The 14357-nt window shown below is 56.3% G+C and overlaps 5 protein-coding genes across 5 annotated transcripts; 4 read left to right on the top strand and 1 right to left on the bottom strand.

The window, feature by feature from the left end:
- The first annotated feature begins 27 nt into the window (after positions 1 to 27).
- Positions 28 to 1296, top strand: BCV69DRAFT_281427 (hypothetical protein). The gene is made up of 2 exons (XM_025491985.1): positions 28 to 505; positions 575 to 1296. The coding sequence occupies exons 1-2, from the start codon at positions 67 to 69 to the stop codon at positions 1222 to 1224; spliced, it is 1089 nt and encodes a 362-aa protein (XP_025349593.1). The 5' UTR covers positions 28 to 66; the 3' UTR covers positions 1225 to 1296.
- On the bottom strand, positions 1097 to 3635 carry BCV69DRAFT_311238 (hypothetical protein). The gene has a single exon (XM_025494845.1). It carries the CDS (start codon positions 3567 to 3569, stop codon positions 1314 to 1316), a length of 2256 nt encoding a protein of 751 aa, XP_025349594.1. The 5' UTR covers positions 3570 to 3635; the 3' UTR covers positions 1097 to 1313.
- A 689-nt stretch (positions 3636 to 4324) lies between these two features.
- On the top strand, positions 4325 to 6136 carry BCV69DRAFT_143812 (hypothetical protein). Its single transcript, XM_025489310.1, has 3 exons — positions 4325 to 4509; positions 4682 to 5600; positions 5689 to 6136. The coding sequence occupies exons 2-3, from the start codon at positions 4752 to 4754 to the stop codon at positions 5956 to 5958; spliced, it is 1119 nt and encodes a 372-aa protein (XP_025349595.1). The 5' UTR covers positions 4325 to 4509; positions 4682 to 4751; the 3' UTR covers positions 5959 to 6136.
- Positions 6137 to 7017: 881 nt separating this feature from the next.
- Positions 7018 to 9189, top strand: BCV69DRAFT_281430 (hypothetical protein). Its single transcript, XM_025491986.1, has one exon. It carries the CDS (start codon positions 7279 to 7281, stop codon positions 8899 to 8901), a length of 1623 nt encoding a protein of 540 aa, XP_025349596.1. The 5' UTR covers positions 7018 to 7278; the 3' UTR covers positions 8902 to 9189.
- Positions 9190 to 9998: 809 nt separating this feature from the next.
- BCV69DRAFT_297728 (hypothetical protein) lies at positions 9999 to 13562 on the top strand (the record flags this gene model as incomplete). The annotated part of the gene is made up of 2 exons (XM_025494144.1): positions 9999 to 11783; positions 11862 to 13562. 2 exons carry the CDS (start codon positions 9999 to 10001, stop codon positions 13560 to 13562), a joined length of 3486 nt encoding a protein of 1161 aa, XP_025349597.1.
- Positions 13563 to 14357: the final 795 nt, after the last annotated feature.

Raw genomic sequence — 14357 nt, forward strand, 5'->3', positions numbered from 1 at the left:
AGCACACGACAAGCTTCTTCCGTACCGCATCATCCTCACCTATCACACCCATCAGCCTCTTTGACGATGACCAGATATACCAAGCTCGACGGTCGCAAGGCTCTACACAAAGCTACCGATCTCTCTGCTCCAAGAGTCGCTGCGGACGATGAGCAGCCCACCGCCTCAACGTCGGCCTCGCCACTGCCTCCTCCTTCCGTGCCCGCTCCTCCCTCAGCAGCAGCTCCAGCATCAATAACGGAGGCAGACACCGCATCCGATCCAAAGAAGTTGCAGTCGCGTTTGAAGCTTCTCAGACTGAAGATCAAGAACGCAAAGTCCGAGGAGAAGAAGGCCTCCCTGCAAGGCGAGTTGGCAGAGGTGCAGCAGTCACTCCATGCTGCCAATGGTCAGAAGGGCAAGAAGGTCGCTAGTGAGCGGGACGGTAGCAGCAAGCGGAAGAGGGCGAATGCTGAAGACGCAGCGGGAGCAGGAGAGACGAATCCATGGAAGAAGATGGAAGCTGGTGAGTCGAGTGTCAATCCATGCAGTACAGATCGAGCTATCATGCTCACCCTCGATTCCCCTTGCTCAGAACGACGAGCCAAGACGTCTGCCAGCTCAGAAGCCCGTAGAGAGAAGAGGATAGCAGAGAGGAATTCTCAAACGCGCTGCTTCGCCTGTCGAGCCATGGGCCACGCCGCAAAGGATTGTCCTCAAGCTCTCAATTCCTCCACTACAGCTCTGGAAGGGGAGGAGCAGTCAAGCGAGCAGCCGCAAAAAGGCGCAACATCCACCCTAACGGGCAAGGAGACAGTCGGGATCTGTTTCCGCTGTGGATCTACACAGCACATTCTCGCCCGCTGTCGTCGCCCAGCTCCTCAGGTAGGCTCAGACCTGCCCTTTGCTACTTGCTTCGTCTGCCAGGAGAAGGGCCACCTCTCCTCCAAATGTCCCCGGAACGCATCCCATGGAGTCTACCCCAATGGTGGCTGCTGCAAGCTCTGCTCTTCCGTCGAACATCTTGCAAAAGACTGCGATCTACGCTCCTCTTCTGCTACAGTCGCGACAAATGCTACCGTGGGAGGAGCAAAGAGACAGGTGGGTGCAGATGAGGACGACTTTATTGATTTTGCCAGGAGGAAAGTCGAGGTGGATCGAGAGGAGAAGAGGGACGGTAAGAGGCAGAAGGTAGCGATGGGAGGTGGGATTGCCGCACCAAAGAGGAAAGTTGTGTCTTTCTAAAGTGGTATCATTGTAATTTTACAGAGGCAGAGGGACAGAGTGTGTACAGTAATAGTACAAATACAAGAGATTAATTCTACCAGAGCCTCTCAGTCTACCTCTACGGTTCCTAGCTGCTGGCTCCGTCGGTGAGCTCGCATCTCCGCCTGCTTCCTAGCAGCCTTCAATTGCTCTGGAGTCAGAACAGGCTTGTCAGACCGTCTTGTCGGTAAGACCTCTTTCCTGACGTCCCGCATGACAGTGTGAAGCTTGTCTGTGTCTGGCAATGCATCCCAGCTTGCGCCACTCGCGCCGCTCGCACCTAGAGCTGCTCTGACCCACCCGGGCGAGTCGGAGCAGTCGGACTCCTTCCCCTCTTGCAGCTCATGTAGGATCGCTGCCTCCAACATACCCTGAAGAGGTCCGATCTTGGGAATGCTTCCAACGCCATCGTTCAGACGCGAGTACATCTGGGCCGGGGCAAGGAACGAGTGCTTCTTGACTCCGTGCGAGATGATCTTGAAGACCTCTGCTACAGGCAGCGGGAGAGCGCAGACGGTAAATGTCTGGAGAGCAACTACGGCGGCAGGATAGTCTCGATAGGTCAGGCAGGATTTGATGGCGGTTAGCAGTGTGATGCTGTGCAGCGCAGAAGATGTAACGCGAGGTCGACCTCGAGCCTTCTGATGGTGGGCGTTGAGTAGAGATGAGAGGAGTGAACGCGGCGAAGGCAGCACAGAGGCCGGGTCGGCTGCTTTCTTCGCTCCTGCGAGAGAGTTCTGCGTGACGAGCTCGAAGGCTTGTCTGTAAGTGTGGCTATCCCAATTGTTCCTCTCTTCGAGGATATGCTGCGATGTTCGATCAACATCATGACCGTCGGGCAACACTGCATTTTCAAACTGACCTAGTCCGTCAGCCTGAGCGTTAATTGAGGCGACTTGCGAGAGAAGCTTCTTCGCGGACACATGCTCCCCCCTCCGCCTCTCAAAGTCGGCGAGAAAGTTCAGCATTGCAGTGTGAGCCTTGACACCATGCTGCATCATCAGGCTGACGACAGCCATGACCTCACGGGTCACGTTGTCGCTGATCCCCTCGCTGCTTCCTCTCGTGAATTTTCGCTCAGCGATAGACGTCAGGAGTGTGAGATAGATCGAAGGTGAACCTTGCGGCTTGAGCTCCTTGGGCACGTCGGGCCTTTGGCAAAAGGCTGAATACCTCCGCAGCCATGCCATTGCTTTCCCGTGCTGGCCAGCAATAGCGTGAGAACGGACAAGAGCATTCCAGATTCCAACATCGTGGCTCCAGCCATCCGAGTCTACATTTGAGGCAGATAATTTTGTTGCGGAAGCGCTAACGTCCCGATGAAGGTCCGTATACCTTGCAAGATACGCCTCCCCCTTCTCAGGCTGGCCTGCCCTTCCATAACCCACTACAATGGCAGCGAGGATGTCCCTGCCCATATTCTCTCCGCCTCTTGAGCTCATGGCCAGTTCCACTGCTTCTGTGAATGCTTCCGTCGGCAACAAGTGAGACAAGCAAGAGATGAGGATAGCTACCATCCTGCTTGAAGGCCGGTAACCCATTGCTATGCAGCTGTCGAAGGTACTCCCCATTGCAAATGCTGCTAGTATGCTTTGCGGAACGTCACCGATGTTGCGGTCAAGTGGTAGTCCATCGGGTCTCCAGGCCTTTCGCTCCCAAGCAGCAGCACGATCTAGCTGCCTGCGGCCTGAGAAGATGAGTCTGAGCTCAAGCAAGATAGCTTCGAAGTCGCCCTCGCGAATGAGGTCCTCTTGCCTTATAGGCGATCGCTCTCCAGGACTCAAAGGCGGCAGGAGGGTGTGTGGTATTGATGTTTTGCGGAGGGCTTCTTGGAAGTGAAGCATCCCTTGCCCTAGCTTGCCTTTCGACAACATGAGGCGCGCTGCTCGGGGGCCTGAATGCAGATGGGTCGTCGGCCGGTGTAACGTCGGTGGGGAACTACTTTCCTGGGGCTCTACAGGTTCCTCCTCGTGCTCTACTGACAAGGAACGGGGAGGAGGCGGCGTTGTGAAGGGCATGGGTAATTCAAGCTCGTCAACGCCAAGGGCTTGAGGAGGTCCTGCAGGCCAGTGGTCCCATGACATGCGCTGCGCTATGAGGCTCTGCAGACCATATGTTGCATATACTGGTAGAGGTCGTGGTGAAGACGCAGATCCGACCGCCGACGCAGCAGCTTCGACCGTCGATGAGAATGCTCGGTCCTGGGCGAGCCTGTCATGGCCAAGGCGTGTCTTGGGAGCACGACTGGTCGTTGGAAGAAGGAGCCGCCTGACCGCCGAAGCAAAGGCAACGTAGCTCTGCGAGACGGTACGACTTGCCTCCATCTACGATGGCCAGCGAATGAGTAGAGGTCGATGCAGGGGGTGATGGTAGAAGTCGACGTAGAACAGCTTGGGTGGAGCGAAGAATCTGCCTGACCCTGCCTGGACCTCGGGCCGGAACTGAGCGCTGCCTGGCTGCCCCGCTCGCCTGGCCGCCGCGAGTTTGCTTCCTGCGCCGACATTTGGTCGCGATTTTCTTCCGTTCCTTCCATCCACCCACACACGTCCCCCACCAAGGCCTCACCGCGACTCGCCCCGCCCAGCCGCTAGCAACCACCTTGGTATCCTCCACCCATGAGCCACAACCCCCTCGGCAACGGTCACGATGGCGTCGGCGAGGGTCAGGCCAACTTTGCCAACACCCACAGCACCCTCGCCCCGACATCCTCCGACGCCAGCCCCTGGGCCAACGATCGCAACCAAAATCAGTACACCCAGAACATCCCCCAGAACGATGTTGCCAATGGTGGAGCAGCTGGCAACAGCACTGCCGCCACTCTAGCCGTCGAAGCAGCACGCTTTGACCCCTTCAAGGGCAGTGAGCTGGGTGACCAAGCCAACCGAGCTCGAAACCCATCGACGCGTGGTGGATTCGGCTACAGAAGTGGACCATCCTTCACCGCCCAGAAAGGTCTCTCCGGACCCTTTGGCCAGCCCGGATCTCCTCGTGAAATCAGTCAACCCGTCTCTGCAATGAGGACACAAGACGCGACGGGCAGCCCTACGCCCAAGGATGAGCGAGTCCAAGCGGATGGCTCCGGCAATGAGGCCACCGAAGGCGATGCTTCAGCCATACGCGTCGCAAATGCCGCCTTCGAGCGCGACGGCGGCGTGGTCCACAATGGCGGACAAATGGTAGACAACATGTCTGGTGGTGACGGTGGTTTCAGCTCAGCCTACAACATGCCTACTTCCCGATCTTCGGACGCGAACAGGGCCCAAAGCTCCGCCGATGGTGCCCGCGGTGATCACGATCACGACGCAAGCATCGTCACCATGGACGATGAGGGCTCTTCTTCCTTCTCCCAGCAAGACATTGGCGGAAAGGGTGCAGGCTCAAAGAGGAAGAAGAACTTCAAGTACCTCCAGGATGAGTCTAACGCCGCGGGACCCAGCTCTTCCAGAAGCCCTTCGGAGAAGAGGAAGAAGGTGCAAAAGGCCTGTCGACCTTGCAAGCGATCTCACATGCCATGCCAGGAACAGCGACCTTGTCCACGCTGTCTCAAGCGAGGCATCCCCGAGCTCTGTATCGATGCGGAGCCCATCGCACGACGACCTCGCAAGGAGGGCGAACGACAACAAGAACAGGAGCAGTCCCAGCAGCAGCAGCAGCAGTCACAGCAGTCTTTGGCCCAGGATATGCCATTTGACTACCCCGAGGGTATGGCGGACATTCGACAGCTCGCCAAGGCCGCTCATGCAGCAAATTCGGCCCTAGGCTCCGGTGTCACTCACACACCACCTCAGATGGAAGATGCTGCAGGTGCAGACGGCTCGCAAGAAGTGCCTCGAGCAGCGGAAGTCTTGACCCAGGCTGGTGAGATCGATGCGTTGCGCTCGTCGCTTCAGCCTACCGCTGGAGACCTCCTCGACAAGTATGGCTACCTTCCTCTGAGGATCCTCGCCGACGCCGAGGTCACACCCACCAGCGGCGATGCTGGTGCAGCAAAGGACAACTTTTCCTGGACACGCAGCTACGCCGAGCTTGCTCGTTGGGTAGTCAGTGACTTGCCTGCGCGAGTCGCAGCGGAGGTGGACAGTGTGGTGACGTCGCAGAGAAGTCAGCTGCTGCAGGAGGGCGCTCGCGTCTCCGAAGAGCTTGCAGAACTCGAAGCCGCGTCGGTAGCCTCCATGGACGGCGCAGTCCACAGCGTCCTGGAAGGTATACCCTTGCCCGTTGTACTCCTGCGAAGATCGGGTGAGGTGTATGCCAAGAACACCCTTGCGAGCAACACCTTTGCCCTGCTCCAGCCAACGACACAGGACAACTTTATCAAGTACGGATTCGGCCAGCACGCAGTCAGCATTGCCAAGGTGAGTAACGAGGGAGTAGATCGAGGCGATCGACAGATTTGAGGTGTTTCAGTTCTGACGCTCTTCCTGGCTCCATCTCCCCTTGCAGCTCATCAAAATGGCCACTACAGACAGTCTGAACTACGCCGTAAGCGACATTGTCCCTCTCATCACCAGCGGCGACGGCTCTCAGCCTTCCGCACCACTAGCTCAGAGCAGATTCGTCCTCACCATGGAGGCCAAAGAGTGGGTTCGAGCAAGCGACGTAGCTGGTCGTGCAGAGCGATCCACTCGTCTACCATTGTTCGTTACTTGTGTACTCACACCACTTGATGCGGCGGCTGCTGCTGGTGCGTCGGCTAGATTGCCGCTGCGCTGAGCGTGAGCTGGAGCTGAAGAGGCGCAGTTGTGTTCCCACCCATGTACGTTACCATTCTCGTTTTACCGTCGAATCGATTCATGTATTAGGCAGTTCTGGGGTCGTGGTGTAGCAATGCACAGTGTGATGACTCATGTGAGAAATTGATTGAATGATTGAGAGTGGTTTGGTGTTGGGGGAACATCGTAGCGAGCGGAAGCGAGAAGAAGGGTCTGTACATATGCCGTGCCGTGCCATCTCAATCTTCTCCTTGCCATTCCATCGAGACGAGCCTACTGAGGTCGCTCCTATTCAAGCTTTAATGCCTCGTCGATAGAGGTGCGTCAGCTTCTCTGGTGCGCTTATGGCTAGGTGGCTATGTCGATAGCTGCTCCTTGATCTCTGTCAAAATATGATTTGCCACTGCGTCCCCAAGTGCGTGCCTGATGGTGCTAGCAACGACGATGTCACTTCCTAAAAGGTCGGAATGCTTGTTACTGTGGGCGCGGCCGTGCGCATGATTGCGGGCCCAGTCGACAACTTGGACGTTGTCAGCACAGTGAGCAAGTTCTCTGCATTTGTCGTGACGAAGTTCGGGGTACATGCTTGAGTGCTGATGATTGGGGGGTAAAAACCCCCTCCATTCATCTCTGACTCTCTCCTGTCCTAGCCAATCGAGGGTTCTCCTGATTGCATCATGTTTTGATAGAGGGAGTATCGATGCCTTGCACTTGCTGTGATTGTGTGAAGCTTCGGCGAGACGTGAAGGCACAGCCAGGGAGTGGTATTTGTGAAGCTGAGAGTGGGGAGGTCAGTTAGCACACAGGGTGGAAGAGACAAGCCTATGAACTTCAGCCAGCGGGACAAAGGTCTGCTCCTTTTGCTACCGGGTCGATGGTCCGCGCAGTGACCAATTGAGCGTCGTACCTGAGCTGAGCCGAGCTGATGACGGTCGTACCCGGGGTGGACCCGTTCCGATCTCATGTTGGGGTGTCAGAGAGTTTCCGTCGGCGGGCCCGCGGCGACTTCTTGGCGCATGGGTGAGCCCGTGCATGGTGCATAACCTATCACCCGTGCGTAGACCCCTGATTTGCATCGTCCGTTGCCCCCTTGATCGGATTTCATGGTAAAAGCCGCACAATATCGTAACATTGGTATGCTTCCTACCATACCCTTTCTAGATAACTTCCAGGCCTTGTGTCTCGACCGCCCGATTCCCTCCCTTCCGACTCCCTCCCAGTCTTTGAATCTCGATCGTACCTCCCTCTATTCGTGTTCTGTTCACATCGGTCGCCGTGCTCTGATCACATCGGACTTCGCATTCTGATCGCATTGGACACGATGACCAAGCCTACCTGTCTAGTGTCCGTCGTCATCGCCCTCTTGCTCACCTCTACTCTCCTTCCAGTAAGCGCTCACTCTCTTCTCGACGAAGGCTGTAATCCCAAGGAACATAACGCAAGGAAGCAGAAGCACGTACGCCGTCAAGTTGTCTCATCAGGCGAGGGAAGCTCTCCTGGAAGCTCAGGAGGAGCCGCAGCTGCAGCCTACAAGTGCGATCCATCGGTGTGCCTCATCGAGAACAACTGCCGCTGTGCTTCGACCACTCCACCAGGCAATCTTGATCTCTCAGATGTGCCTCAATTCATCGTGCTCACTGCCGACGATGCCGTCCAGTCATACACTGTAGACGCGCTTGAGACTCTCATTGGAGGCCGCACCAACGGCAACGGATGCAAGGCAACCCTCAGTTACTATACATCATTGTCTTACACCAATTACTCCATGATCACAGAGCTGGCAGTAGACCGTCACTGGGAGTTCGCCGACCACACAGTCTCTCATGTCGGAGCACCCGCAAAGGATGAAATCGCTGGAAATCTCATCGCCCTCAATGCCCTTTCTGGTCTCACCTACAAGAGCGTGGCGGGTTTCAGAGCACCCTTCTTGAATTATACAATGGAGACTCTGCAGCATCTCCACGATCTCGGCTTCACCTACGACTCATCCATGTCTTCCTCGGTGCCTGTCACTAGCGAAGCGACGGACGCATACTGGCCTTACACCTTAGATTTCGGGGCCGCAAATGACTGTGGTGATGGTATAAGTGGGATGTGTTCTGGTCAGCCACAATTGCCTGGCCTCTGGGAGTTTCCGATGTACAGTGTCTACGACAGCGAAGGCACCGCCTATTTGATGGATCCGTGGCTGGAGGACGAGCCTGACGTTGTACTGAAGTGGATGCAGAATACTTTCCTCGACCACTACGCTCGCAAGACGCCCTTTGGTATGTACAGTCACCCCATCAACATCGCCTCAGGATACCCAGGTTTGCCCGACAAGACCTCGACTGTGGCAATGCTCAATGAGTTCCTCGATTGGGCGACCTTGAACAGCTCTTTGCCTAATGTGTGGCTTGTTACCAACCAGCAGCTTCTAGCGTGGATCCGCAATCCCGTAAAGGCCAGCGAGCTGAACACGCTAGACGAGTTCAAGTGCAATACGCCGAATGTCACACAGCCCATCTGCTCTGGCATTCCGCACCTGGAGGCAGGCCTGCTTCAGCACTGCATCAGCGATGTAGCCGGAGACCCACTGAACAACTCGCCCTTTTACACCTGCTATGGTTGCCCTGAGACTACGCCATCGGCCGCAAACCCAAATCCCGCCCAGAAGAACAATGACGGATCGGTTCGATTTCGAATTCCCGCAGATTGTGACACTCCCTTTTGGGACCCGATTGCAGGCAAGTGTCTTGCTAGCGGCTATACTGATACGACCAGGTCCATTGGTGCCAATGGAGCCAATGTAGCGCCCCAGGGTGGGACGAATGTCAATGGCAGCTCTAGCTCGGGAGACACCTACCAGTCCTTCAATGCTGCTACGAGCCCTCCGAAGGGATACAGTATGACGTTTGTCTGCTCTGTCATGCTCATCATCCTGGCCGCGGGCCACTGGCTCTAGATACTCAGGCCACACAAGCAACCCCGAGCAAGCCTGAAAGCGACTTTCGCTCATTGCCCTCGTCCGAGCCAGGCCAGGCCCGGCTTGGCGGGGGCGACTCGACACCAGAACCATTCTCTTCAATTTCCCCCTCTCCTCCTTCCCACATACCTGAGCACGTGTAGAATTCCAATCTAATGGCAAGAGCATGTATAGAACTCCGACCCAATGGTAACACCTGGCATCTGACTTGTGACGATGATTGTTCTGCTTACCGGACCTTGCTCTGAATTTGATTGCATCTTGGCTGACAGGCATCGCGGAATGCTCGTGGAGGCTGACTTTGAAGATTGGGCAAGCCTCCTTGACGCGATGATGCATCTCGAGAAATGCGCCGCGGCAGTTCTAGTCTATCAAGGTTGACTTTGAATGTACCGTGAGCGGCCGTGTGTTTTGGTACTCTAGAATCAAGGCGCAGATCTCCGTGGCGTCTTGGGCTGCGAGTGGCTGTCTGACTGCCTTCTTGCCTGCCATGGTTCACCTTAGTCCTGCATCTTTTCGCCGTCCTTTGCTCACTGTCCGCCGAAGTCATCGAGCACAGCGCCTTTGTTCCCCGCCTTGCCCTTTCTTGCCCCGCGCGCTGCCATGACTGATCTACCCCAGGCCTCCAACACTCTACCGATCTAGATCGTCTGCTGCCAGCTGAGCCATAAGCGAGTACCCTTTTCTCATTCACTCTGGTCTCGCAGCCATCGAGTTGCGTTTTGAGCCATCCCTGTTCCTCCTCCCTCCAACTTATTCACCTCTCCCTCTTTTTCCCACGCTACCAACCCTGCTTTCCTCCATCACTCTTATTCTATCGCAGACGTAGCGCCCACCAAGGAGCCGTCATTGCTCCTTTCTTTGTGACGATTAGCAAGGCTTCATCTCCCCCTGTCTCGCTGACCTTGCAATGCGGTAGCCGCCAGGCTGAGCAAAATCATCTCCGCTGAGCCCTTTCAGGAAGCTTCTCCCAGATTTTCCTGTCCAACTTCCGGCCGACAGAACCGAGTATCAATTCGACATCGAGCACACTCGCCGTACCAATGCATCCCCAAGGGCTGGAGCACCCGCCAACCATGGGTGAGAGTCACCACTCTAGCCTCTCTGCCTATGGCCAAGGACCGCCGAGCTCACACGCGCCGTCAGATGCAGCTCCGCAACTCTACGCTCCCTCGATAGCCTTGCGATCCTCGGCCAACGCCGGCCCAAAAGCTAAGCGGCGACCTTGGTCAGCGGGCCACGCGAGCTCGCCAAAGCCTTTCGGGTCATTTAGGAGCACCGGCTCCCCATTACTCTTCCAGAATACCAAACATTCTCATCCTACCCCGCCGAGCTCAGAAAGTGGCGCTTTCGGCAGCGAGCAGCAGAAGCAGCAGCAGCCGCACTCCTCGAGCAGGCTCGGGTCCGATAGTCAGTCCGACGTCTTCAGTCCTCTAGCTATGACCACCAGCGCCGGTCCGTCTTCTGACGTTTCACCGCCCAAAGCCAGGGTGAGGATGGCGGGAAGGGGCGGAGCTGGGGCTATCGCGCCGGCCAACATTTATGCCACCAATGGCGGCGCGGCAGTCAACCCCTCCGCCGGAAGCAGCTCCACTGCAAGTGCAGCTGGCCCATCGCGCTCTAATACATCCGACTCGAACAGTCGTCTCCTTGCTGGGATGCCCTTGTCTCCAATCTCAACTTCCCATCGCGAAGGACGATCAACAGAACGAGGCAGCGGCCCTTACGTTCATGTGTCACGATCAAAGTCCCGCGGCCGCTACGAGCAGACATTCACTCAATCGAAGACGTCCTTGATGGACGGGGCGCGCCCATCCCTGGAAACGAGAAAGTCCTCAGACACAGACGTCACCTGGCTCGATGCTCCCTCACGTCCAGTGAGAAGTCCTGCTTGGGCGGAAATGCCACAGCCAGAGCCATGCGATGAGCTTCAGGATCAGCCCTTTCCCGTTAGACTCGGCCTCATCCCTCCATTCTCTCAAGCCGAGCTTCGACAAGCCCAGACAGCCAGTCCTGCCGCTCCCTTTCGCAGCCAGGCGGGCTCGACCGGAGCTCGGTATGTCGATGGCTACTACCTCTATAATCCACCTCCGAAGATCAGGAGGCCAGCCACTGCCTCAAGAGAGAATTCCGGCAACAGTGGAGGTGCAGCCATGTCTACGTCCAGCCTGGACACTTTGACAAGGAGGACAGAGGAAGACGAGCGGCCGCGATCAACATTACACAAGATGCCCTCGATCCACCCGCTCAGCAACGGGGGCATGCGGTCCTCGATGAAACAGCATGACGTGCTCGCAGAAGAGAGCGAAGATCCAGCATTATCGTCCGCCCGCTGGGAGCTGGACGACTACTTTGTCTTTTCAGACTATCGGACCATTACCGGCGCCAAGAGGAGAATGAGGTATCATGGCTACCCCAAGGCAGTGGTGCCATACATTCTCACCCACGGCTCTGAAGCAATGAGAAGCGAGCTGATCTTGCATAGCGTCACGTATGAGGCCTTGACGCAAAGGCATAGCCTCATACCTTGGGGCGACGCACATCCCACAAAGGTGCTGGACCTCGGTACAGGTTCCGGTGCATGGTGTGTTGATGCCGCTCGGGCTTGGAAGAATGCAGAATTCATCGGCTTGGACGTGGTACCATGCCAGACGCCGTTGGACCAGCTCAAGGACTCTGATCTACAGAAGAGGGTCTCCTGGGTCGTGGCCAACTTTCTAGAGGAGCTGCCCTTTCCCACGGCATCTTTTGATTTCGTCCACGTACGCTACATTGGTGCATACTCCATACAAGAGAACCAATGGGATGCCTTCCTGACCGAGGTGACAAGGGTACTCAAGCCCGAAGGACGTCTAGAATTGGTGAGTAAAAGAGGTATCGGGGTCGCAAGGGTGATCGGCGCTGATCGAATTCCTTGCACGCTTTGCAACCATTGACAGCTCGAGAACAATCTCACCTTTGTGGGCAATGTGACACACGTGTCTGTAGCAAAGATGCGCAAGGCAGCCAGTGGTCAACCTCAGGTCGGGAGTCTCACTGAGCAAGTGCCTCAGCCACCCCGCCAATTCGGCGCGGTAGAAGATGCCATTGAGAGGCTCCTGTCCCGACGGTTCATCAATTCGCAAGTCTTGTCGGTCATTCCAACTTCTCTCATTGTCTCCGATTTCCGGGACCTACAAATCGGCAATCCTCGTAGGATGCCCCTCTTAGTCGATCCTCACGATAGAGCAACGATCACCCAGACAGACCCGAGCAAGATCGACTGGACCAAGCACTTTACTTCTCGAGCACAGATTGGTCAAGGTCTTTCGAATAGCGGCTTTGCACCAAAAGACGTCTCTGGAATGCTCAATCTGCTCACTGTCCACAGAGCGGAGCTCTTCTCCTCGATGCGCGATCTCCTGTGGCGAGAGGCCGAGGAAGAAAAGCATACTCTCTTGACTCGAGCTGCTGGCCACCTGGGCCAGGGAAGGATGACGGGCACTACGAGTGAGGCATCCCATGCCTCCTGGGCCCATCCGTGGAAGAATCGCGCCGCCTTCGATAAAGAGCTGGACTCTCTGCGTGACCTACTGTGGAAAAGGGCAGACTGCGGCTCCCTTATCGCAGGGGCTCTCGGCTGGCGAGAAGGGGAGTTGGAATCCGTCGAGGGTAGAAAGATGGCGACACGCAAGGAAAAGATGACAAAGGGCATCAACAATGCGGCACCTTCGCTTGGCTCAGTTGCGAGTGAGCATGGCAGCATCTCCGACGCAGGTACCAATGAATCCGCTCTACCCCGGCATCTGTCGCAAGACTCAGGCGCAGACATCTCTCCCACCTCTTCTGGCATTCCACCAGCAGGGGGTGCAGCGGGCACAACTGGAGATAGGTCCTCCTCTCCCCAGAGGAACGCGCGTGGATCACCCGAGGTGTACACGCCCGTCGCACCACCTGCAGGTCGCAGAGCCAGCTCAGCATTAAGTATGTCACCAGCAATCAGAGTCAAGCCTGCACATTCTGTGCCTCCTCGTCCCTCCACTTCAGGCAGCGCAGGTGTCTTTGGCGATCCGAGAGGCGGGCCCCTCAATCAGCCCGTTTCTAACTTCCCGGGATCAGACACGCCTTTCACCGTCTCTGATGCTCGCCGGACATCAAAGGTGTCTTCTGCAGCTAGCGCTGGTCCGGAGGACAAGGAGGAGGAAACCGCTGTGCCCGCAATGAGCCAGAGGCGAGCCTCCTCTGTCGCTGCCTCGGTAGAGGGGCCTCCTGCACGCAAAGACTCACCCGCTGAACCGAGCTACATCGGTGTGCTAGGCTTCTTCGAATCGACCGGCTTCACAGCCAAGGGCAAGGCGGACGAGTCGAGTGCGGCTATCCCCAGACCCTTTGGGGGGAGAGCGCCTTCATTCTCTTCGCACAAAGGCGGTGCTGATGGACCGAATTCGGGAGTTGGGGCCATGGGAATGGCAAATGCAACGCCCAGCCAGCGGGCTTCGAGATTACAGCCGCAGTCACAGTCGAGGAATTCCTCGCCTCAACCTTCTGCAGCTACAGCGGGCGGTACATCTGCTCCTCCTTCTCCGGAGATACCGACGAGTGCAACTGCTGCTGCTGCTGCCACACCACCGGGCAGTAATCAAGCGGGTGCTCCGTCTTGAGGCGACAAGGTAAGCACCTCGTGCTGTCCTCCTCATTCTTCCACCCCTCACCTGCTCTACTTACTCGAACGTCGAAGGATGTGCGGTACCCTGGACCCTGTTTCATCTCTTCATTTCCCCTCTCACTCACTCTCTCTCTCTTATGGAAACGCACGCACCCCCTCACGAATTCTTCATGCCCCGATCAATCTATACCATCCCTTGCTCCCAACCTTCGCTACAAACGCTCACGCTCACGCTCACGCACGCACTGTACATTCTATGCCAATCCCTCTTACGTATTGTCCTGTCTTGCACACCAAACCAAATGATGTATGGAATTGCACTTTGCTCTACTTTGCTCGTATACTGTCCTTCCTTTCTGTCTCACACTCACTCACTCACACACTCTCTGTGTCCTGCTCTCATCACTCTCAAGGCAAGGCAAGGCAAGGCAGGTGAAAAGGCAATATCAATGTCAACGAGATTGTTGGCATTGAAAAAAAAATCCTCTAGTGTACTGTACTGTAGTACATTTCGAGCGCGAGTCAAGAGAGAAGCACAAGAGAGAGAGAGAGACTAATGTACAGGTACAAGGGGGGTTTATGCAAAGATGCGATGGGAGATAGATGGAGCAGGAGTACGGAGTGGAGCACGGAGCACGGAGCAAGGAGCAGGGAGCACGGAGCATGAGAAATAGATGGGGGGATAGGATAGACAAGAATTGGATGGGATGAAAGCAAGGTGATGGTGTGTGTGGTGTGGATGGTGTGGATGGTGTGGATGGTGTGGATGGTGTGGATGGTGTGGATGGTG

The sequence above is a fragment of the Pseudomicrostroma glucosiphilum genome, assembly GCF_003144135.1.
Source record: "Pseudomicrostroma glucosiphilum strain MCA 4718 unplaced genomic scaffold BCV69scaffold_3, whole genome shotgun sequence".
Taxonomy (NCBI): domain Eukaryota; kingdom Fungi; phylum Basidiomycota; class Exobasidiomycetes; order Microstromatales; family Microstromataceae; genus Microstroma; species Microstroma glucosiphilum.